The sequence below is a fragment of the Ailuropoda melanoleuca genome, chromosome 9 (assembly GCF_002007445.2).
Source record: "Ailuropoda melanoleuca isolate Jingjing chromosome 9, ASM200744v2, whole genome shotgun sequence".
In the NCBI taxonomy this organism is placed as follows: Eukaryota; Metazoa; Chordata; class Mammalia; order Carnivora; family Ursidae; genus Ailuropoda; species Ailuropoda melanoleuca.
The window spans coordinates 65878582-65902173 of record NC_048226.1 but is presented as its reverse complement, the minus strand read 5'-3'; the positions used below and the strand labels follow the sequence as shown (position 1 = coordinate 65902173).

Below are 23592 nucleotides of genomic sequence, written 5' to 3'. Positions count from 1 at the left end.
TGCTACTATTCCTGTGGTTTGTGGTTTACAGTCATTATAGAAGGAAAGGCGCAAATGCAGTTAGAGGTTGGTGAAAGAGTATGTAATTTTTTTCCCATCCAAATTATGGGCCCAATGTAGTCTGGCCAAGGACTGTGTGGGCCCATTCCCCCCAGGTTAAAAACCTCTTCACCGGAGGATCTCTAAACTCTCTTCTAGGTAAACTGGTGTGATCTAGGAGTGGCTTCAGGCTTCACCTCTTCATCAACGATAAGTTAACATCTCTGATCACATTTTTTCTTATCTGTAGCTGGGAATGGTCATCAAATCTACCCCTCCAGGGCTTTGCGAAGAAAAGGGAGATAAGGCAAGCAAAAAGTGCTTTCGAAAACTGTAGAGCCCTCTTACAAATGCTAGGTAGTACCGGAAAAACCTAATAGCTGATGGAGACTTCCTACTCATCCCCAGCACATATCCCCCAGGTCTCAGGTTTCCTTCAGAATTTTGGTAGCATCTTTGTGAACTATGGGAACAGAACACTGAACATTTTTTGTTAAAGAATACGATGCCCTGTGTTAAAAATAGTGTTATGACCTGTATTTTGTATGTATGCCGATAGATTTGAAAATTCAGACAAATTAAGGGAAAATATAGACAAATTAAGGAAAACGCCAATTACCAAAATAGACTCAAGAAGAAATAGGAAACCCAAATAGACTCATGANTCTGTATTTTGTATGTATGCCGATAGATTTGAAAATTCAGACAAATTAAGGAAAACGCCAATTACCAAAATAGACTCAAGAAGAAATAGGAAACCCAAATAGACTCATGACTGTTAAAAAAAAAAAAATCGGGGGCGCCTGGGTGGCACAGCGGTTTAGCGTCTGCCTTCGGCTCAGGGCATGATCCCGGCGTTATAGGATCGAGTCCCACATCAGGCTCCTCTGCTATGAGCCTGCTTCTTCCTCTCCCACTCCCCCTACTTGTTTTCCCTCTCTCACTGGCTGTCTCTATCTCTGTCAAATAAATACATAAAATCTTTAAAAAAAAAAAATCAAATTAGATGTCAGAAATATCCCCTCTACAGAAGGCATCAAGCCCAGATGGCTTTATGAGCAAGTTCCACTGGCCCTGGAGGACTTGTCTCACGGATCCCATACACATTTTCCCCCAAAAGACCCATGCTGCCTGCAACTGGGGAATTTGCATCAAACCCCAAGGCATGACAGGTAGTGGGCCAACATGACTCCACAATAGCATCAGCACCCAAAACAATGCTGTCCTCGCACACTGTAGGTCCTCGACACACATCTGTTCAATGGACGAATAAATGATAAAACTGAGGCAAACCATGAAAAAAAAATTATGTATCAGAGCTAAACTATTTTGGTGCAGAAAAATAGCTAGGTAAAATCGATGGCTTTCCTACTGCTCTTCATTTTGGAGACAAATTCAAGTTTGCCTGGACCTGGGGAGTGGAGGAGCGTGCTTCCTTCAGTAGATGGGGCAATCACAGGAGACTGGCCATCTGGGCGCCTATGGATAAATGGTACCTCTAGGAGGAGGGCACGCTTCCCTGGCTACCCCCACAAGGAGTCCCAAACATTGAAAGATTCTGCGTCTTTCACTTGGCCCAGCACAGCGCTTGTAACGCGGGGATTCTCAGGACATACTCATTCAGTGAATGGATCCCATCGACTGGAACAATCCTTACTGTCAGGGCTGGGGAATTAAGAGCTAGAGATGGAAAGCAGCCTCGCACAGCCTTTGCCAGGTCTGAGCCCTCTGGAAGGGACTCTTCCACAGTTTACGTTATGGTCCAACCTGACTTTAAAGGCCTCTGAGTCTCATTCTCCCCAGGCTTCTCATGGCCAAACGCCCCACATGGCACATAATGCATCCTGCTTTTCCGAAGGCCCCTCCTGGCCCTGAGCCCATGTCGTCAGATGCCTACATTCGTCTTGTTTCTCCCCTGCATCAGCTCCTTGTACATCTGGCCATCAGCTTCCTNTCCTTGTACATCTGGTCATCAGCTTCCTCTTTGATGTTCTTACTCCTTGGCTGGCTGCGGCCTTATGATAACTTCTCCCTCCTCCTCCTTTCCCAGCCCCACCGTCCTCTGCGCAGCCAAAATACACACATGGCTCTCCTTTCATCTTTCCCCATAAATCAGCCTCCTCTGGATATACTGAAAGAAGGCTGTTCTGAGCTGGTGGTTCTAATTCTTGGCTTTTGAAAAATCTTACTCGGACTTGGCTTCGCATCCTGGCTACGCAGCACTCGTTTCCCATCTCCGGCCCTAGGATGTTGGCTGTCCAATGCACCACGTTCGCCGACCTGCTTTAAAGGACTCAGAAACACCCATATCTCTGAAGTCTTTGAGCGAGCTTCCCCGGCGTATGTCAGTCACGTAATATCACCCCGAAATGGGAGTACCCAGTGAATCAGAAAGGAGAAAGAAGCTACTTAGGAATGTGTCAGAGAAGACATACTGTCCTCCACTGATGGAAGCGAAGAGCAGAGCAACTTGTTAGGAGCTGAATCGTGTCCCCCACAATTCGTAAGTTGAAGTCTTACACCCTAGTACCTCAGAATGTGACTGTATTTGGAGATGCGGTCTTGAAAGAGGTCATTAAAGTCAAATGACATCATTAGGGTGGGCTCTAATCTATTCTGACTGGTGTCCTTGTAAGAAGGGGAAACTTGGACACAGACGGGTACAGAGGGAAGGCCACGTGAGGACAGGGCAACGGCAGCCCCCTGCGAGCCTAGGAAAGAGGCCCCGGAAAAAACCCACACCTTGCCAACACCTTGATCTTGGACTTCTAGTCTCCAGAAAGGTGAGGAAATAAATGTCTGGAGTTGAAGCCACCCAGTGTGTGGTGCTTTGTTATGACAGCCCAGCAAACCCAACATACAACTCAAGTCTCCATACTATTTCCTCTTGAGAATACACGAAATATGTGTAGGTCGGTCACTCGGACAACTTTTTGAAATAACTCCTCTTGTATTTTCAGTGTCTAGTGGTCACTAAATATTTAAACATGAACTTTTTAAAGTAAAGGTGATTACTCTTTATAATCAATTCTAAAGAATAGAAAATATTCTTTTAATATTTTCAGTGGGGACATAAAGAAAGATATAGAAAGCATGTTATCAAATCTGTAAGCGATTCTAAATTGCTATGTTAAAAAGGAAAAAGGTATTAATCAAGAATGAATAACTTAAATGAAGAAGATAAAATGTAATGCAAAAAATTTAAAGTATCCTACTTAAGTTAAAAACACCTGCTCTATGATGGCTATTAANACTTTTTAAAGTAAAGGTGATTACTCTTTATAATCAATTCTAAAGAATAGAAAATATTCTTTTAATATTTTCAGTGGGGACATAAAGAAAGATACAGAAAGCATGTTATCAAATCTGTAAGCGATTCTAAATTGCTATGTTAAGAAGGAAAAAGGTATTAATCAAGAATGAATAACTTAAATGAAGAGGATAAAATGTAATGCAAAAAATTTAAAGTATCCTACTTAAGTTAAAAACACCTGCTCTATGATGGCTATTAAGCCATGCAGAGTAAAGGTCTAGTCATATTCACTGACTCTAAACTGTACATGAATTAACCAAAAAAGCGAATACAATTAACCTGTAATCATTCTTTTCATTCATTCAGTTAACATTGCCAGAAGCGAAACCCAAGATTCAACAAACGATTTGTTGCCAGTCACTAAAAATGTCTCAGTTTCTGTCTTGTTTAAAATTTGTTACTGGAAAGGCTCCTAAGGCAGATTGTTCCAGGGAAAAAAAAAAATTATCTTTTTTTCTTTACTAGGAGAGAAAGTCGCTCTCTCCTAGATCAGTTCCTAATTCTGCAGGCAACTCCATAGAATCTTGGGACGCGAGGGTTCGCAGACTAGAGGCTTATTGAAGCCGCTACACACAAGGCTTTCCACATCCCTGAAGCCCGAGGAGGCAAACTCTTTCCTTCCTGCACTAACCTGGTGGCTACAGAATTGCTTACGGAAGGAAAACCTGTTTCCTTGAAAGCACAGGTGTTTGGTTCTCCGTCTCCTCTTTAAGGTCCTGATGATGACAAGCCTGGACTCCTCCGTGACACAGCCTTCAGAGAGCCCTTCGATTTTTCCAAGCTAAGCATCCTCCGGTCTTTCAAATCTTTTCCACATGCCCTGGCTTCAGAAACCTTCCCCAGCCTGGTGGCTTCTCTCTAGACGCTCCTCTGCGTTCATTTGTTCATCCACTTACGTCTCTAGGAGTGTACCTGGCACGCTACCGATTGCTGTCGATACAACACAAACAATGAAGCAGGCAACAACTATCCAGGCTATACGTGCTGTGCGGGGACATCTGGCACGCAGGGCAAATGCATTGCTGGGGTATTAAATCCCGACCGAAAAGATCAGGAATGCTTCCATTGAGCCCTGAAAGATGAGTCCAATTGGGTTGGACAGAACAGAAGAAATAGGGTTGCAGAAAAGGTTTTGAACAGAGGAAAAGGCACACTGTATTATCATATCCCACCTCTGTGGCTCAAGGGTTATCTGACCTTGAGCAAGACATTTAACCTCTCTAAGCTTCAGTTTTTTCATCTGTAAAATGGAGATAATAATACTGTGCCGAGTGATGTGTGAAGTGCCTCGTACAGTGCCTGACACATAGTAGATGCTCTCCCCGCCTCCCCCACCCCGTCAGAGATGGCCCTCATTATCATTACTTTAGTTATTATCATCAGTTAGAGAGACCTGGGACATGATTGGCCAGAGGGGTAAGATTGTCTGCCTTGGGCTCCAACAGGACAAGCCATCAAGGAAAAGAAGAGTGGCTATGTCACCCACAGACAGGATGCCCCCCATGCCATCCCCACTCACAGATGCACTGCACGTGCCAAACACATGGGCATGCTGAGGATAGAACATCCTGGAACTGAAGAAGGAAATGAGGGAGGGAGGGAAAGATTTAAGAGGGAGAGATCAAGGAGAGTTACAGAAAAGGAAGGCGATAAAGAGTTTAATAGAGAAGAGAAAGTGAGAAAGAAGGGGAGAGAGAGAATCTGTAGGAGAAAAAAAAAATCTAGTTATTTATTCACTGGCTAGGAAAGCTTTAAACTTTGTAGCTTATTGGAAATCAGATACCAGGCTTTGGTTTTTTTAATTCTTTCAGCATTAATTGCAAGATAGGAATGAGGAATTCAACTTATACAGTTTATGCAACATGAATGATAACAGAGACACTGGTTTACACGTAGAGCAGAGAGCATGAGCACGAGGAGACGCATCGCCTGCGTCTGGGCTGAGCAGCCGCCATGACAGTTCCCCCACCGGGTCCTCGTTTCTGGCTGCAGTCATACAGCACGGGATGCCTAGTGGGAGGCTGAAGAGGAACTGTGATGTCACTTCAAAGGACTTTATTTTTGAAAAGCCTCTGCTATTGTGAAAACAATTTGATAAGCTCTGCCCATCAACCTTCATTTTTATAATCAGTTCTGACGACAAAGACACACATCGGCCACTCAGTCGTTTGAATGTGTGTTAATCACTCTACTGGAAGAGGCGGGCTCCCTGCACAGTGGGGAGGCCCACCTTTGCCAACTGCCCCTGGGTAGAAAAATGCCAACAGCTTATTTTCAAAGCTTCAGAAGGGGTGCACCCAGCCTACGGTTGGTTTATTCTCTCCAACTGCAGTTTTCTTAGCAGATGTTACTCACTCCTGCGTTGTGTTTCTGGCTCGTGCCCCACAGCATCTCCTCCTAAGATCTTTTCCTCCTGCCCATCCTCCTGACCCCACCTTCTAGATTTCTCTTCTACAACGTTTCTCAGATTCAGATTTCCAGAAATGCAACCTCTCAAGTTCCCAACCCAGGCCTACTGAATCAAACACTCTGAGCTCTGGGACCAGTAGTGTGTGTTCTAACAAGCCTTTCAGGAGCTTCTGATGCACAATAAAGTCTGAGAAACACTGCTTTGCTGCCTGATCCTACAGCTTCCTTACCCCCATGCCTGATCCTACTGCCCCCCCATCCCCCTGCCTGATCCTACTGCTCTCCCTCCACCCCCCTACCTGACGTTACTGCTCTCCTACTCCCATTCCTAATCCTACCATCCCATCACCCTCCTGCCTGATACTATTGCCCTCCAACACCTCCACCTGACCCTACTGTCCCCTCTACCTTCCCACCTGATCCTACTACTCCACCCCACCCCTCTGCCTGATACTACTGTCCCACTGCCTCTCCCACTTGATCCTACTGCCCACCCTCCTACCTGATTCTACTGCCCCACCTCTTGTGTTTCAATACTTCTCCCTCCTCAGCCTCCAGAATATGGTTCCACCTTGGCTCTCCCGCCTGGAGAAAGTGAAAGAAAGCCAAGGATTGCATTGGGGCTTTTACCACAGGAGCCAGACAAGGGACATCAGGAAGGCACAGGAATTAGCAATGTCATCACATCCTAGACGAGACCTGAAGATCACTGACTTCAACTACCTCCCTTTGTAGATGAACAAACTAGAGGACAGAGCAACTTGCTCAAAGTCACCTGCTAAGTATAAGTGGAATCAAGACGGAAGCATCCAAATGGGGATGAAATCAGCCGTCTGTACTTCTCATCCACTCAGTCATTCAACAAGCACCAAGCTTTGCTGTGGCCGGACCCATACCAGGGCTTGAAGTCCGTGGACCCTGGGGTAACCAGCAGCAGCAGCACCCCAAATACAGATGGGCATTTCATGATCTGCTCAGAAACTCCTGATCAGGGAGCAAGCTCAAGTGTGAGGTGCCTTTTTCTTTGTTCAAACACATCTTCCCCTAAGCCACGCATCTTCTCCCTAAGAGGGGCGGGGGTGGGCACCTTTTTCTTTCTAGGTTTGCAGAAGCCTTGACAAGCTTGCCAAATTGCTTAACTTCTCTGAGCCTGGGCTTCCTCTTCTGGAAATGAGATAAACCAATAACCACCTTGCAGTGTTTTGTCTTTTTTCTCTCAGATTCAATGAGCTAGTTTGTCCCTACTCACAGCAGGGGCTCCGTAAATGAGAGTAGCCTCCAGAGGTGCTATGAGATATGAAAAACAGTCTTTATCTTCAAAGGTTTACAGTCTAGTGGTAAAAACAAGGCAAGCACAGAAATAACTAGAGTAGGAATCGAACTTGGGTAGGCGTCACTATTACCCCCTGGGAATATAAGGCAGACAGGGTTGACCCCTTAGCAGAGGACCTGCAGTGGGCGTGGCCCATCCCAAGAGGCTCCTGCCTGGCTAGGGGAGGGAGGAGGTGGCATTTGAGCTGGCCCTGGCTGATCACAGGCCTTGGCGAAGGAAAGATACTCCCGGTAGAAGAAAGAGGGTGAACAGAGCCTCTGAAAGCTCAGGGAAGGAGACAAAAGTTCAAATGTTGATCGGGTGGCTCCAGGGCATATAAAATGTGTAGCCTCAATGGATCTGTCACTCCAGGAGCCAGCAACTCTGATGGCCTCTGGCATCTGCCGTTCCTCCCTCACTGAGGGTGCCAGCGCATGTCAATTAGGAGGATTGTTTTAGGATGTGGAAATTCATTTACTGGCAGCCAACACTTGAAAATGTTAATAATTATCAACATAGGCAAAAACCTCCACGGGCAACAGAGAGTAGGACATTCTTACACTTCATTCTCTTGGCTGGCCCACTCCTTCAGTCACGATGCTAATTTAGGAGGTTTCAGGTCCTTATATGAAACGCATTGCATTTTTATTAATATTTTATGTCAGATTTCATTAGAAATGTATGCAAGAATGGAAGTCAGTCCCTCGTAAGTACTGTGATTGCCAAGGAACAGAACTTGGGGCTGTATGCAGTGAGTTCTTAGATTGCCTTCATTAGCTTTATTTTTAAGTAGCAAATTAACTGTTGTGAAGAAATTTCACTGAATTCTGTAGCCTCTACCCCTGAACACCTCTGGAATCTTCCCTAGCAGAGTATGTGTTGATGGGGGGGGGAGTTGGGGGAGAGGGGGTTCAGCTCCCCCCATCCCCTAACCATACTATGGGGCTAGCCTCCTTTAAAATCTCTACCTCCCACTCAAAACACTCTCTCTTAAAATGCAAATATTAATTCTGTGTGGGTACTATTGAGCCGAAGGGACATCTGTTATAGGGAAAGGAAAAAGGTTTGAGGTGAGTTAGTAGAAACAGAATGAGCCAGGTTGGTAAATTTAGAAAAGAATGCACATGTCAACAAGACCTTGTAAAAGGCAAACAAAACAGGGAGAGCCAGCCCACAGAAGTGCAGATGCTTTGCGGACTCTCTCGTTCTGGGAGTGAGGGGAGTCAAGTCCAGTGGGAGTTTGGGCAAAAGGGTTAAGGTTTCCCAAAGGCTGATAGGAATCCGCCAGTTGCCCTGGCAACAGCTCCACCCCCATATGGCAGTGGTAGAGAGAAAAACTGTGCACTCACAAAGCAGACAGTAATTAGGGGTGGAGGCAACATGACTCCTGGTGAGCCCCACCATGAAGGGAGCCTGAGGAGGAGTTCAGAGTTTGGGAGAGGATGTGCGCCACTGATAAAGATGAGTGCAGAGGGCTGAATCTGGAGGCTTTCACTGGCTTACGCTCTGGTACAGCACTTCCTGCATCTGCAGCTCCGCCAGCTAGCCTGCTTGCCTGGAAAGGACTTGGGGCTGGCACTCCCTCGTTCTCCTGGTGGCCCGCGCATGGAGGCTCACCCTGCCCTTTGCCACGGCCCAGGAAGGCTGAGTCTGTCCAGATGGCACAGTGAATGAACAGAGGCTCAGCAGGGATCACTACTGGCTCCCACACCTGTCAAAGGACAGAGCGTCAGCAGGGATCACTACTGGTTCCCACACCTCCCAAACTCTTTGTCGGAGCCCCAGAGACCCTGGCCCTCAGTGATTCGGTTCCCTCCTCCAGGCATGGCTCCAGCTCAGACCACCCGCCTCAGGGGCGTGCGGCCCCGCAGTGCCTGACCAGGTCCCACCCGATGCTCCAGCCTCACTCCTCCTGCCCTCGCACCCCTCAGGGAGGATCTCTGGCTTCACTAGGAATGCAGCACTAAACCAGCTGTTTTCAAAGTGTGGTTTGGGGATCCCTAAGGGTCCCTGAGATCCCTTCAAAGGGCCCGTGGGGTCAGAACTCTATCCATACTACATGAATGTTTGCTTCTTATATTCTTATTTTCTCATGCGTACATAGAGCACGAAAAGTATATTGATGCGGTTTTTGTTTCCAACATGGCAACTAACCTTTAAGAAACTATCATTTGTCAAGTTTTGGTGTCATCTCAAAGAAGAATATCCACAATTACATGAAAAGACTATTAAAACGCTTTTCCTTTTTCAAACTACGTTATCTGTGGGAGGCCATCTCTCCTTCATGCAGTCCAACCAAAACAACAGCTCATGACAGACTGAATGGACAAGGTAAGAATCCAGCTGCCTTCGAGTAAGCCAGACATGAAGGAGATTTGTAAAGAAGCAGAACGGTACCATTCTTCTATTTTTTTTAATTTAGAAAATGTCATTTTTATACAAATATTTGTATTTATGTTACAGGTTATGTTGTGGGTTTATTACTGTTATTTTTAAATTAATTAATTAACTCATTAAGTATTTTTTTAAGTTCTCCATTTCTATTTATGACCCAGTAAATATGAACAGATCTAACCCACATAAACAAAAACTCTTTGGTATCCTCAATAATTTTTTACTGTAAAAGGATCCTGAGACCAGAACGTTTGAGACCCACTGCCCACTGAGTGTACAGCAGATAGACTGGACCTGTCACCCGGCGAAAGTTGCTTCGGTTGCCCATCGATTCCACCAAATGAATGAGCCTTTTCCGTGTCTGTCTCCCCCACTACCCACGTGCTTCCTGATGGCAGTTGTTCATCTTAAACCTCTTACACCTGCCACCAGCCGAAACTGCAGATGAATGAATGAAGCAGGAGATAAGCCCACGACGACACACATCTCCACTGCCTACCACCCGGGCAGCCTGCAGACATTCTCAGATGGGGCAGATAAAGATACGAAATATATTTTTTTAATTGGCTCAAGTTGTTCCTGGAACTCTGACTTGACTTTAGACATAAAATAAAAACTTGAAAAAAAAATCAGAAAATGCAAATGAAGAATTAACCTAAGAAACAATTCTGTTTCTCTGTGAAACTTTCAGAGACGTCCTTGCAAGTAAGTAACTAGTGAAAGACTGTGCAGGGCACACCTTAACTACAGCCACAATGATTAGCTGCAAAAGTGAAACGTGCCTGGGCAATGTTTAGAACAATCGAAAATAAAAAGCCGAGAAAAGCAAACACCCGTACCACAGAAGACACCATATTCCAAGAATGAAGAGACAGTCACAGGATGGGCGCGAGGCCTACAGTGAATGCGGCTTCTGCATCTTTCGTCCCTGTCAAAGGAAGACCAAAGCAGATGACCCTTGAGAATCCAGGCCAAGGTTGTGCTTTTGCCTTCCTCAAGATTCTCGCTCAACCACATTCACGAGTCCAGCAGCTCTCCAAGCACGTCCAGGAGCGGCCACTGGCCACTCTCTGGGGCAGGGAGATGCACCATGTTCCATCCTCCTCCTCGTCTCTGGCACTTTCTCCAGCAAAATGAGGAACAGGAGGCAATAGTGGATGTGGGGTTGATTTCAGAAGACAAGAGGTTTCTACTTGAGAGCCTGAGCTGGGGGTGACGGAGAGGGCAGTGAATGCTGACAGCTAGGGAAGACACAGTGTGGTGGGGGGAGGTATTTAGGGCCAAGAGGAGTAGGCTTTTCCAGGTAAGGGTGTGTGGCTCATTCTGAAAGCCCCATCAGAAACCCTATGGGGCAATTGGGACCGGCGCTGTAGGAATCAGGCATTTTCAGTTCTCTCTCTCTCTTTCTAATACAAATGTTTATCATCTTGAAATTTGTTTTTAAAAAGCCCTTCAATCAGTGTAGTAAACATGCCCCAGTCCTTGCCACATTTGCAAAAGTCTTACATGTCACTATGGAAACAGATTCTCAGAAGACTAAAGACATGGAAGGCCCAGTATCATGGGGCCACCATTTAGTGAACATCAGTAAAGATTCTAACCTTTCAGAACAGAGTATTTGGGGGTCCCCTGGTCTCTGACTGTAATTTTGAATGCTGAGGTGACCGGCAATTGGGCAGTTCTCTCAATGCCCTTCGTAGGGGTCAGATTCTGTCAGCTGGCCTACAAGCTATAAAACACAGTTTGAGAGAACTTCATAGAACGACAGTTGTCATAAAACTATCATTCATTGCTCACCTACAGTTTACATTTATTAACTTATTTTCTCCTCACAAAAATATTCCAAGGTCGGCATTGACATTTCCATTTTATGGATGGGGAAACTGAACCTCGGAGGGCCTGCACTGCCTAAGTATACACATGTGGTAAGTAGCAGAGCCAGGACTTGAACCCAGGTCTATGCCAAAACCCATTCTCTTTCCACTGGTCAACCTTCCTATTACGCCTGTATTTACAACCAGCTCCATTTATCCAAATCTGTGTGCTTTTATGATCTTTCCTTCTCTTGGAGAAAGAGAAAAACTCACCTGAAGGAAACATGTTCATAAGAGGATCCCGATATTTTCTATTTCTGATATCTTGATTCCACTCACAGTGTCCCCACCTTTCTTCTGAGGCTGCTCCCACCTTCTGCAAACCCGCCTGCTCTTTTCCCCATGCTGCCATGCAGGGAAGCATTATTAACACAGATTAGCTGCACAAATCCAATTAAAAACTCTCATAACACCCTTGTTCAGAGAAGTACAACCAGGACCTTTTCAGATCTTTTCCTTGCATATTGGAGAAAAGTCATGAGCCTCGGATTAAACCGAAGGCTCTGAAATTGAAGGGTTTCAATTTCACTTTGAAAACTCCATGCACTCATTGCCGATGAGATCCACTCGCTTCCCCCACCCTACCCTACCCTCCAAAACCCAACAGGAGACCCAGGGATAAGAGAGCTTCTGGACTGACATGTGTCCACCCCTGGTCCAGAGGTCCACCCTTAACCACCTCTTCCTGCTTGCTTCAGAGGCAGAGCCCCCATCACTCACCCAGGAGGGCCGTCTGGGGGTGGGTCCGAGCGGGTCTCCCTCTGGAGATGGACCTTGAGGGAGGCCGCTCCCTGGCCTCAGCGGGGAGGAGAAGGACGATCTGTCCGAAGACCAACAGAAAGCAGCCCACCAGCATCTTTTCCATCTTTGAGAAGAGGAAGAGGGGAAGGCTGTGACAGACACAAGAGGAGAAGGGAGCGGGGTGAGATTTCCAGGTCTCCTTGAACTCTAGGCACTACAGACCTGCTGTGCCACTTTTTCAGTATCAAACATGCCACTTGTCCTTAAAATGTCATTTACGTGTTTGATCCTTAAGAACTCAAGTAACTTTCATCAGTAGGTTCTTGAATACTCTGCGCAGGGCATGCATCTGAAATTTTTCATAACTTAGGCCTCTATGAGACTGAATGGAAAACTTGATGGGGAAAAAATCTATCCTCAAGTTTCTCCTTAGTTATTTATTATCAATCGTTTATAATCATATTCTATATCTTGGATTTGAACAAGGAAAAGTGTATCTGAAGATTCCAAGTAACATTATTCCCTCAGTCTAATATGCATGACACAAATTAATATATATAAATTCCCAAGGAATTCATGTACGGCTGACATAAGGTAGCATCACATAGTGAGCCTCCCAGCCTCCCTGCCTCCCTGCGGCCCACACACGTCTATTAAGAGGCAGCATGGTGCAGTAGCTAAGGGCTTGGACTCTGGCGCCAAACTTCCTGGCTTCAAATCCAGACTCGGACACTCACTAATCGTGTGTGACCTTGGCCAAGCTACTTAGCCTCCCAAGCCTTGTGGGAATATGGGATAATATTAGTTAATTGAGTGAGTTAATACACGTAACTGAAGCATTCAGCTTAGTGCCTGGCCCACATGGGGAGGTGGGGACAAGCACATGAACAAAGGAGCTGGGGGACCAGAGAATAGGATTAAACCAGATGTTGAGCAGGAAGCTCTCAGATGCATAAAGAATTCTAACTCTGAAGGGGGAGTGAGCCATGAGCAACTGTGGACTCTGGGAAACAATCTGAGGGCTCCAGAGGGGAGGGAGGCAGGGGATTGGGCTATGCTGGTGATGGGTAGCAAGGAGGGCACGTATTGCATGGAGCACTGGGTGTTATACGCAAATAATGAATCATGGAACATTACATCAAAAACTAAGGATGTACTGTATGGTGACTAACATAACGTAATAAAAAATTATTATTAAAAAAAAAAAAAAGAATTCTGAGCTGAGCTCCGGGTATCCACAGAAGCAAGGGAACTTTGAACCAGAGGAGCCCCATCTACCAGAACAGCACTGCCTTTACCCATTTTCTGTACTGGTTTATAGCTGGTATAAAGGCTCAGAAAGATTCTAAGCAGGGAAATGACATGGTCAGAACCAAGTTTTCCCAGAATGGCCAATTTCAGTGCTTCACATGGGATGAGAAATGTACTTGGCCACATGGTGAGGGATGTCAAGACTATTTTGTCTAGGGGCGCCTGGGTGGCTCAGTGAGTTAAGTCAAGATCTCAGGGTCATGAGATGGACCCCACATCAGGCTCTGTGCTGGGCATGGAGGTTGCTTGAGATTCTCCTTCGCCCTCTGCCCCCCTCAATCTTACTTCCCCTCCCCCCCCCCACCCCCAGCACTCCTTCTCTCTCTCTCTCAAATTACTAACTAAAAAAAAAAAAAAAAAAAAAAAAAAAAACTGTCCTGCCTTGCAAAACTTCATGAAAAATGCAATGTCCTGAGACTGGGTTTAAATTTATTTTCCCATTTTCTACTCAAATAATGAGTGTCATCGTAATTTATTCATCCATACAAATTAGGGGGAGAGGAGGGAAGATTTAAGGAGGAACAACATTTGAGTAACATCGCATGCATGTAAAATCTTTACTACGTCCTTATCTCGTGCTTGGCAATTTCACCCATCTGACTTCATGTAATCCTCATGCCTATCTGGCAGAATCAGAATGATTACTTCTGCTTTTCAGAGAGGAGGAAACAGAAGCTCAGAGAGGCTCAGTAACTTGATCAAGGTCAAACAGCTAAAGTTAAGTAGGGAAGTAGGGATTCAAACCCAGGGTAAGCAGGCCAATTTACCAATTCCTTGATTAGGAGAAAACTCAATTAGCTGCAAGTGAAACCCTCTGATGACAATTCGTGAAAGGGCATCGCTGTCTTGCTGTCAGAGGCAGGAACAGGGCAGGGCCAGGGCAAAGACCATTTCCCAAAACTTAAAAAAAAAAAAAAAAAAAAAAAACANAGCTCAGTAATTAGTGAATTGTTTGTTCAGCAAATTGCTTTCAGGAATTGACCTGGAGGTAAACCCAGGCTGTCAACCTTCAAAGTCTATAGCTCTTCACACTTGCTGTATAGAGCTAACTCACTTTTCCCTATGCATTCAAATTATATTAAAAATAGCAAATGTTTGTACAGCACTTACTATGTGCCAGGCACTGGGCCAAACGCTTTAAATGTATTAAGCCATTTAATTCTAACAGTAACTCAGAGACGGGAGGTAATTTACCTAAGGTCATGCAGCTGATAAAGTGGTGAAACTCCAGAGTGCACTGGCTCATTACTGATACCTACTGCCCCCAACTTTCTAAATAAATTAAACTCTTCACTAATTAGATTGGCCCCTTTTCATAGCTTTAACTATGAGATTCCTTCTGAGAAAAGGAAGAACACTTAGAAGATTTTGCCTCTTTCTCTGGTCTTAAACCTACTGTTTACTTTCAAGCTTCCTGGGTATTTATCACATTTTATATGACTTTCTAAGTGTGCTATGTCATTTATATGTGATTTATTATATTACTGCTTTCTGCTTCCTCCAAACTGAGAAAATACCAAGTCCCTCTTTATTTATTTCAAAATGTATACAACATGTTCTCTAGGCTCACTTCCAACCTGACATATTTGCATTTAAATCCAAACATTTGGAACATGATGTGGTGGGTGATCATTATTTTCAAAAAAACAATATCATTCCATGTGGTTGGGTTTCCTGCTGATTTCAAGAAGTGTTTGTGTTTTCAGGTCACCATCACTAACCAAAAGGCACTAAAGATAGGGGAAGGGTAGGGAGTGAAAAATAAACAGAACTTGGGGCACCTGGCTGGCTCGGTCAGTAGAGCATAAGACTCTTGATCTCAGGGTGGTGAGTTCAAGCCCCATGTTGGGCATGGAGTTTACTTAAAAAAAAAAAAACAACCACACAGGACCAGGCACTTCTAGGTGTCTAACGCTGAGCAGGTTACTCTTATCCTCTCTGTGCCTCTCAGTCTCCTCATCTTTAAAGTGGGGATAAGAAATAGACCTGGTTGTTGTATGGATTAAATCAGTCCATTTACATAAAGCACTTAGAACAGTGAATGGTACACAGTAAGTGCTCAGTAAGCTACTTATTGTTCTTATCATTATGCAATCAAACCAATACAAAGTACACATTGTTCATTTTGTCATATTAAGCCATTTCACATACAAAAAATTAACATTTATGCTTATTTATGACCAGTACAACAATGACATACAAATATATAACTTAAAAATACATGCTAGTATCTGAAAGTATTTAAAACTTCCCTTTTACAAAATGCAATGGCATGGCCAGTCACAAGCTGGTAGAAAAGATTTGCACAACAATTCTGATCTGTTATTTATATCTAACTATATAAACTCTTATAAACTCAATAAGAAGACAAACAACCCAACTGAAAATATGTGAAATATTCGAACAGTCACACCAGCAAAGAAGATATTCGGGTGACAATCATATGAAGAGATGTTCAACATTCTTAGTCATTAGAAAAATGCAAATTAAAATCACAGTAAGATTCCAGGACAAATCCACTAGAAAAACTAAAATTAAAAAAAAGGATATAACCAAGTATCGGCGAAGATGTGAAGAAACTGAAACCCTAACACATTGCTGGTAAGAATGCAAAATGGTGCAACTGCTCTGCAAAACAAATTGCCAGTTTCTCATAAAATTCACTGTACGCTTGCCAACTGACATGGCACGGGTGACCGACTGTCGTGGTTTACCCAGAACTATCCACGTTTTAGCACTGACAGTCCTGCATCCTGGAAACTCCACAGTCCTAGACTGAGATGTTTCACCTTGCTACCAGCAACCTCAAACCTTGGAATTTACACAAAAGGTATGAAAACGCATCCACACAAGGACTTATATTCAGATGCTCAGAGAAGCTTTATCTATAAAAGCTAAAAACAGGATACAACCCAAAGGTCCACACGTGGAAAAATGGATAAACTATGGTACATCCACACAATGGGATACGACTCGGCAATTAAAGGTAGAATCTTAACATAATTATGCTGAGCGAAAGCAGCCAGACACAAAGATTATATATGGAACAATTCCATTTATGTGACATTCAATAAACAGCAACGCTACATGACAGAGAGCAGATCCGTGGTTTCAGGGTCTGGGTGTGGGAAAAGAAGATCGGCTACAGAGGGACACAAGGGAAATTTGGGGGGGGGCGATAGAAATGTTACATGGACGTTACGTGGCTGTATGCATTTGTCAGAACTCATCAAATTGTCCCCTAAAAATGATGAATTCTATTGGTATGTAAGTTACACTTCAAAAAAAGCTGTTTAAAAGAAACTAAAGGAACGGGGGAAAGAATATTGTATACATGCCAACATAAAACCAGTATGACAATATTAATATAGGCAAGACAGACTTTTTAAAAAAATGCCATGGCAGTGAGACAAGAGAAAAAAGGTCAGTGCATGGAGCCCATATTATTAGTGTTGCTCACTGGGCCCTTATCGCTGCCAGCATTGGAAGAACAGGAGCCAGTTGTAGCTGGGAAATGCACTGATGCTTGAGAAACCGTTCCTTTCATGTGTGGGCACAGAAGGATGTTGTGCTGGCAAACAGAGGTTAATTCACTCTGAACAGATTCCATAGCATTTAGGGGCACGGAAAGAATATTTTTTAAAAAATACAACAGCTTTGGCTTTAGTTTTTAACAATTCTTCTCCTCTCCATGGGACAATGAGTCTTCTCATTAAGCTCTAGCAAGGGGGTGGGGGAAAAGGGAGAGGAGACTGCTCTGACCCTCTTAGCCTTGGGTTCTTCTAAGTACCCCCATTCCGAGTAAATTGTCAGGAGAGCAGAATCACACCAGAGCCAACAGGATGTGCTGTGGGCCTTGAGAGGAGAGGCCTGGTCCTGTTCGAACACACTGCGTGACCTAAGTTAGGTGACTTCTCTCTCTGGGTTTGAATTACTCAACCGTAAAATGAGAGGTGTGGCCTGAGAACAGTGTTTCTCAACCTAAACCAGGCCACAGGCCAGCACAACCCTGCGAGCCTAAAGAAGGTTGGACATGACTTTCTAGAAGATGGTAAATTCTGCCTCTGGACAGGAAGAGAAAGGGGGTTGGCCATTACTATTTTTTAAGTGTCTACTCTGTGCCAGGCAGCGACCTGGGCATTTTGTATATCACCATCTTGTTGGCTCCTACAATCCTTCTGTGAGGTGGATGAGCTCCCAATTTTATGAATGGGACACTAAGATTCACAGAGGGGAAGACACTCTCCGAGGGCGGAGAGCTAACTTAGTGACAATGCCAAACTTCGATCTCCACCATCTCCGGGGCCCGAGGAACTCAGATTCTTATCATAGCCCATGCTTCCCTCCACGCTGGTCCCTTGGCCTGGGAGCCCTACATCAACCAAAACTGCATTCATTCCTCAGGGCTCAGCTCATTGTGTTACCCACTCTCTAAAATGTTCTCCAATTTTCCCAATAAGGATTGATGGCTCTGTACACCCCAAACAATGGGTTTGTTGTCTGCTCTAGCCCTTGGTTTCTTTTCCTTGCTACCAGATCTGTCTCCCTGCCTCATCTGTGAGCTGTTCCTTGGGACCATGCCTTGTCATTGCTGTAGCAACCATGTGCTGGGGGCGACTTTTACACATAATTTTTTGAAAAGAGACTAATGTTGAATAAACACACTTATTGACCAACAAAAGATCAATAAATGTTGGATCACACTGGCCCTAGTTCTGCAGCTGATAGCCACCAAGTCCCTGCTCATGTCTTTCTCTACATAGAATATTTGCCTAAATACATGTGACCCAATGGCTATTTCCTATGAGAGGAGGACCCCTCCCTCAAATTTCTCGGCCAAGTTAAATATATAATTTTAGAAGGATATAGATGAAATATCAAATATCTAGTCATAGTAACTAATGTATCAACTTAGACACAAATGCATATTCAAAATAATTTATATTACAAAATAATATATCATTTTAGAAACAAGGCTTTTCTCATTACAAATGTTCCATAGAACAATGTTTTGTCATTTCAAAAAGCAAAGTTTTCCAATGCTTGCCTTTCATACATCACTATTTTGTCAACATTAAAGATACATTTTGAGTCTTCTAACCACTCCACTTGTGTCTGTGTGGTCGGAGACACAGCACTTTCCAGAACCATATAGGATGCTATCACTGGAGGTTTTATCTAGGGCCAGCAGCTGTCCCTTCTGTAACATGAGGACAGTATGTCTCCACAACTTAATCACTCATCGTGTTGTTCTTTAAAAGACTGTATCCAGTATCATCCAATCCTTGCAGTTGGGAAATTGTGCCCTCAAGAATAATTACAAATCTGAGTTGGTTTTTTTATTGTTTTGGTATGTATCTATATGTATCCAAAGCTCGAACATTGATTGAAAACATTTTGAACTAGTGTGTCGTCCCCCAAAGAGCACTTTGTTCAAAATATTTGCTAGACTCCCTGTAGTTTGAGAGACTTCGCAAGGACTCAAATATAGGGCGATTTCCTCTTTTCTAAGGAATAATTTTTTGGGGGAAAAAATCCTCCACTCATATTTTGATATATATGGTCATCCCTTCCATATCTTTTTTTCCCTTCCATGCACTCAAGCACCAAGTCCTGCCTTTTTTTTTTTTCTTAGTGATGTCACTCATGTCTTCTTCCCTTTCCATTCATACCCAGGTCACAGTCCTAGACCTTATTCCCATCAGATAGACCACTGGCAGTTATCCCCCAATATCTTCCTTCCTCTCCTTCCTTGGTAATTCCCCCACTTTTTAACTGGATGTTTGACAGGCTGGAATAAAGACCATGGCTCCCAGTCCTCCCTTCTTGCCGGTGTGACTACATGCTGGCCCGTGGATAGCAGTGGTCATGGTATGTACAATTTCTGAAAAGTATCCTAAAAGAGGGATGGGGGATTGACCTTGCTTTTTGCCTTCCCTCTCGCTTGAATGAGAACATCCTGGCTGGATACCCAGCAGTCGTTTTGAACCATGACCCACGACAGAAATGGAAGCCACACTGCATGGTAAAGCAAGGCACAGGAGTGCAGGTCCCTGACCCCACTCTCACTTTGGACTCACCACCTCCAGGCTTCTAGAATGCAAGACAGAAATAAACTTCCTTCTTTAAGCCACTGTTATTTCCATTTTTTCTGTAAGCTGCAATTGAACATGAGTCCTAATTAATAGACTGTTTCCGAGTCTCTCCTATTGAATCCATCCAGCACCAGTGCTGAATTCAATCTTCCCAACATGCTATCATGCTTATCGTGTTCCTGCCAGTGACTTCCAACTTCCACATGCCAACGGGATAAAATCTAGATTCCCTAGTTTAGCACTCAAAGCCCTGTCATCTGGCCCTACGTTATAATGCTGACCTCAACAACTCCCCCCACTACCCCACCAACACACACACACACACACACACACTCTCATTAACCCTTCAGTCCCATAATCTCATACCATGTCTCTTACTTTCTGCTGGTTGGATTGAATTTGTACCAACTGACACGTGGGTAGGTGGTCACTCCCTTTCAAAATGAACCGTGATTAGAAAGAACCCAAACGATCCTTAACAGTAGAAGAGATACACTGCGGTAAAGTCACACGTGAGGTATTATATAGCAAGAGGAAAGAACGAATTACCACTTCATGCATTAACATCATAGAGTTACAAACATAATATGGAACAAACTAAAATTCAAAATGGACAAAACTAACCTTCGACCACAGGAATCAGGATAGCGGTTACACTCAGGTATCCGGGCGCAGAAGGAGGCATGAGGGGGTTCGGGGTGCCGCTGAAATGTTCTACTGATTCGTCAGAATGCTGGCTACACGCTCACGGAAAATCATCCCGCTGTGTCCCTGCTTTGTGCCTTCAGAGTCCCATAATCGGGCCCTCAACACTCCCCCCAGCCACCAACCCAACACACACACAAATACACACGTACGCAAACACACACACGGGGCTGAGACGGGAAGCCGGGTCCTTCAGGTGCCAAGATCGGTGTGTGCTCCGGGTTGTGCCCCCGCCACATCTCTCCACTGACATCGTCACTACCACCAATTTCTGACAATGGCCCAAGCCTCTGGGATCCAGCCCAGCCCTGCCTTCCTCTCTGAGTCCCCTTCGGGGTCCTGCCAGGTAAGGCAGCGATGGCCGTCTGCCAAGCCACATGGCAGGGTTCAAAGATGACCTCACAGTCTGGAGCTCCAAGTGGCAACTGGTCCCTTGGAAAGGCCTCTCTGGCACTGCTTACCAGCAACAGTGATGACATGCTCCCCTCTCCCTGGCGCTTCAGCCTCCCTCTTACTATAACCCTCCTGAGCTATTGTCCCACGCGTGTGAAACGGAGTCCCAGGAAAGGGTTCTCCTGAACACGGGTACTGCAGACCAGAGGGCAGGGGGTCCCGGGGAAAGTGCTAGAGACTCTCTGACCCACTTGACTATCTTAAACTCCACCACTCACCCCTGAGTCTTAGCATGACCTCTGTCACAGCCTGCCCGGCTTCACGCCCGACACCTGGTGCCCGCCAGCGCTGACACCCGTCACACCCTGTGGCCCGCTTTTCCTGAGACCTGAGCCTGTCTCTACCCCTTTCTCCAGCCACACCCCTGCCTTACTCCTTGCCTTCTTTTAGGCACCAGTCAGAGCTGTTTCGAGGAAAACTGTGGGGTTCCCTTGTAGAACTTCCAAAGACCCTCTCATTTGTTTTCTATCTTTCAAGGAGCAATCATCTATTTCCTTTTCTTTAGATCTCGGGCCTCATTACAACTACCTGTTGCTGAACAGAGATACCTGGCGTTTGCTGGTAAGAACAATCATCAGAGGGTATCTCCGAGGTGAACTCTGCTATGGCGTCTCCAGTGAGTGAACTCAGGCCACAGTGGCTCCAGTGTGCCTGCGTCTGGATGCTAGAAGCAAGGAATCCTGGAGCCCTGGTTTATAAAAAAGAGTCCTGGCCACTGGGAGGCCTGAGGCTGATTGCTACTGGCAGGAATGAAAGTATGGGCCAGTAGTGAAGAGCCACAGATCTCCCCATTCTCAAGGGGATTCTAAGGGACCAAGCTTCAAGGGCTAAGAGGAAACTTTCCAGTCCAGAAACCCATTTTGGTATCTTGACATGGTTTTATGAAGCTGTCCCTCAGAAAGCAGGCGGGGAGAGCTACGCAGGAGTGGCCTCCTGAATGGAAAACCCCAGTTAACTACATGTGGATTGGCTGCCACCTTCACCGCTCTGTGGAGAAGCTACCTTCCTGAGTTGGGGAGAAGGTGACTGCTCGCAGGAACTCCTCACTTTCTTTGGAAAGACAGGTAATGGAACTCACCACCTAGCTTTAGGATGTGCCTCGAACTGTTCTAAGGACTTTAATCCTCACAGCCCTGTAGGTATTATCATCCCCACCAGACGGATGAAGAAACTGAGGCATGGAGTAGTTGGGTAACTCCCAGGTTACCAACCTGGGAGCTTCACAGCCAAGGTTTGAACCTAGGCAGGCTAATTCCAGACTCCATGCCTTTACCACCAACCCCTACAGCCTCCCCTGCCCTGGAAGGCCCATTCAACGCACCTGACGCACATGCATTCTGCTCCCTAATTTATGACAATCTGGAACTTGGTAATTTAGCTTAGTTTCAGGGTGGGGGTCTGTTCCCCAGGAGCTACCTTCCTGTGTGCGTCCAGTCCTGGAGACCTTAACGACAGAGGGGCCCCCATTTTTCTGTCTCCTCCCCAAACTGTCCTCCGGGGGGGTTTCCAGCAACTACCACAAAATGCTCTGCCCTTTCTCTCCCTTCTCCACAATGGAGAGACACCAGAGGGAGGACCAAGCACAAAATCCAGATGACACGGCATTAAAACGCGGGCCGACCGAGGGGAGGACTCCGACTCGATCTGGCCTGCCAGTAGGACGGGAATCACGCGGGATACCGGCTCAACAAGTCTCCCTCTGCCGGGGCCGCGGCAGCCCAGGTCCGGAGTCCCCGCGGAGGGGCACAGCGCCCCCACGGGGCATTGCCGGCCGCGCGGTGCGCCTCGGGCAGGGAGCGCGCCCCGTTCGCCCGGCCGGGGTGGCCCGACTCCTCCCCGCCCGGGGGTCCGGGGCGCCGTCCTCCGCTCGCGCCAGCCCAGCGGGGTCGGGAGCAATGGGCCCCCGGGCCGGAGGGGGCGCCTGGCCGGAGGGGCCGCGCGGAGCCGCAGGGGCCGGGGCGAGGCGGGCGCGCAGGCCTGGGGGCAGTTCCTGCGTGCGCCCTTCCGCCCGAGCTCTGCGGGTCTGTCTGTCGGTCCGTCAGGCGGTCGGTCGGTCTGTCCGCGCCTCAGGACAGCGGGGCCGCGCAGAGAGCCCCGGGGAAAGCGCGCCCCGCGCTCACCTGCAGCCGCTGCCGCGGGCGCCTGGGCAGCAAGACGGGCGCAGCCACCCGGGTCTCCGTCGTCGGCCTCCTCGCGGCTCGGGGAGGCGCGGTTCTGCTCGGGGGTCGCTCGTGGGAGCCGCAGAAGAAGCCCGAGCCGCGGCCGCTGTGTCCTCCTTCGCCGCTTCCTCCAAGTCCCATCCCAGAGCGCTCCCCTCGCTCGCTGGCTGCCTGCGAGGCTCGGGGCCAGCGCGGGAGGGCGGCGGGGAGGCGGCGCCGCGGCGAGGGTGGGGAGCGGGCCGGGCGGAAGGAGGGGTGTCGTCTTTGGGGATGGGGCCGGCGCGGAGCGGGAGCGGCCCCACCCTGCGGGCAGCCCCGGAGCTGGGCACCCTGGTCGTGCGCCCCGCCTGCTGCCACCCTGCTCCGCTCGGTCTCTCCGCCAGCCCAGGCGGGAATCGGACTCCAGGGGTCCGGACCGCAGACTCCGAACAACAGAGGCTTTGGGGGACGTGGCGGGGGGTGGGGCGGGGGAGAGCATCTCCTGAGGGAAGGGAGGCATGGCAGAGGTACTCTATCCTGAACTTGGTGTCATGATCTGCAGGAGGCATCCATCGGTGATGGGGATGAAGAAGAAGTGGTGAGAATTGGGATAATTGTGACAAGTGCCAGGACCTGTCTTGGCTGTGCCCAGAACACCCCACCAGTGCCACTTTATATTAACAGAGCGTCCACTGGCCGGGGACCAGACCAGGCCCAGGGGTGCGGAGGGGAGTAAGGATGCCAGGACAGACAGGAAACAAAGCTCCTACTCTGACGGAGCAGAGAGTCTAGTTCAGACAAGATTTTT

At 46.7% G+C, this 23592-nt stretch overlaps 1 protein-coding gene across 3 annotated transcripts in view; it reads right to left on the bottom strand.

The window, feature by feature from the left end:
• MATN2 (matrilin 2) overlaps positions 1–23030 on the bottom strand; it is a 139443-nt gene extending 116413 nt beyond the window's left edge. For 2 of the 3 annotated variants that reach the window (XM_034668357.1, XM_034668359.1), the window contains exons 1-2: positions 22767–23030; positions 12062–12231 (exon numbers count right to left, since the gene is read on the bottom strand). In XM_034668357.1, the coding sequence (XP_034524248.1) occupies positions 12062–12206 (145 nt within the window). In that variant the 5' untranslated portion in view covers positions 12207–12231; positions 22767–23030. Of the gene's footprint in view, positions 1–12061; positions 12232–14160; positions 14294–22766 lie in introns of all 3 variants that reach the window. The other variant, XM_034668358.1, reaches the window with a different exon arrangement.
• Between the last annotated feature and the right edge of the window lie 562 nt (positions 23031–23592).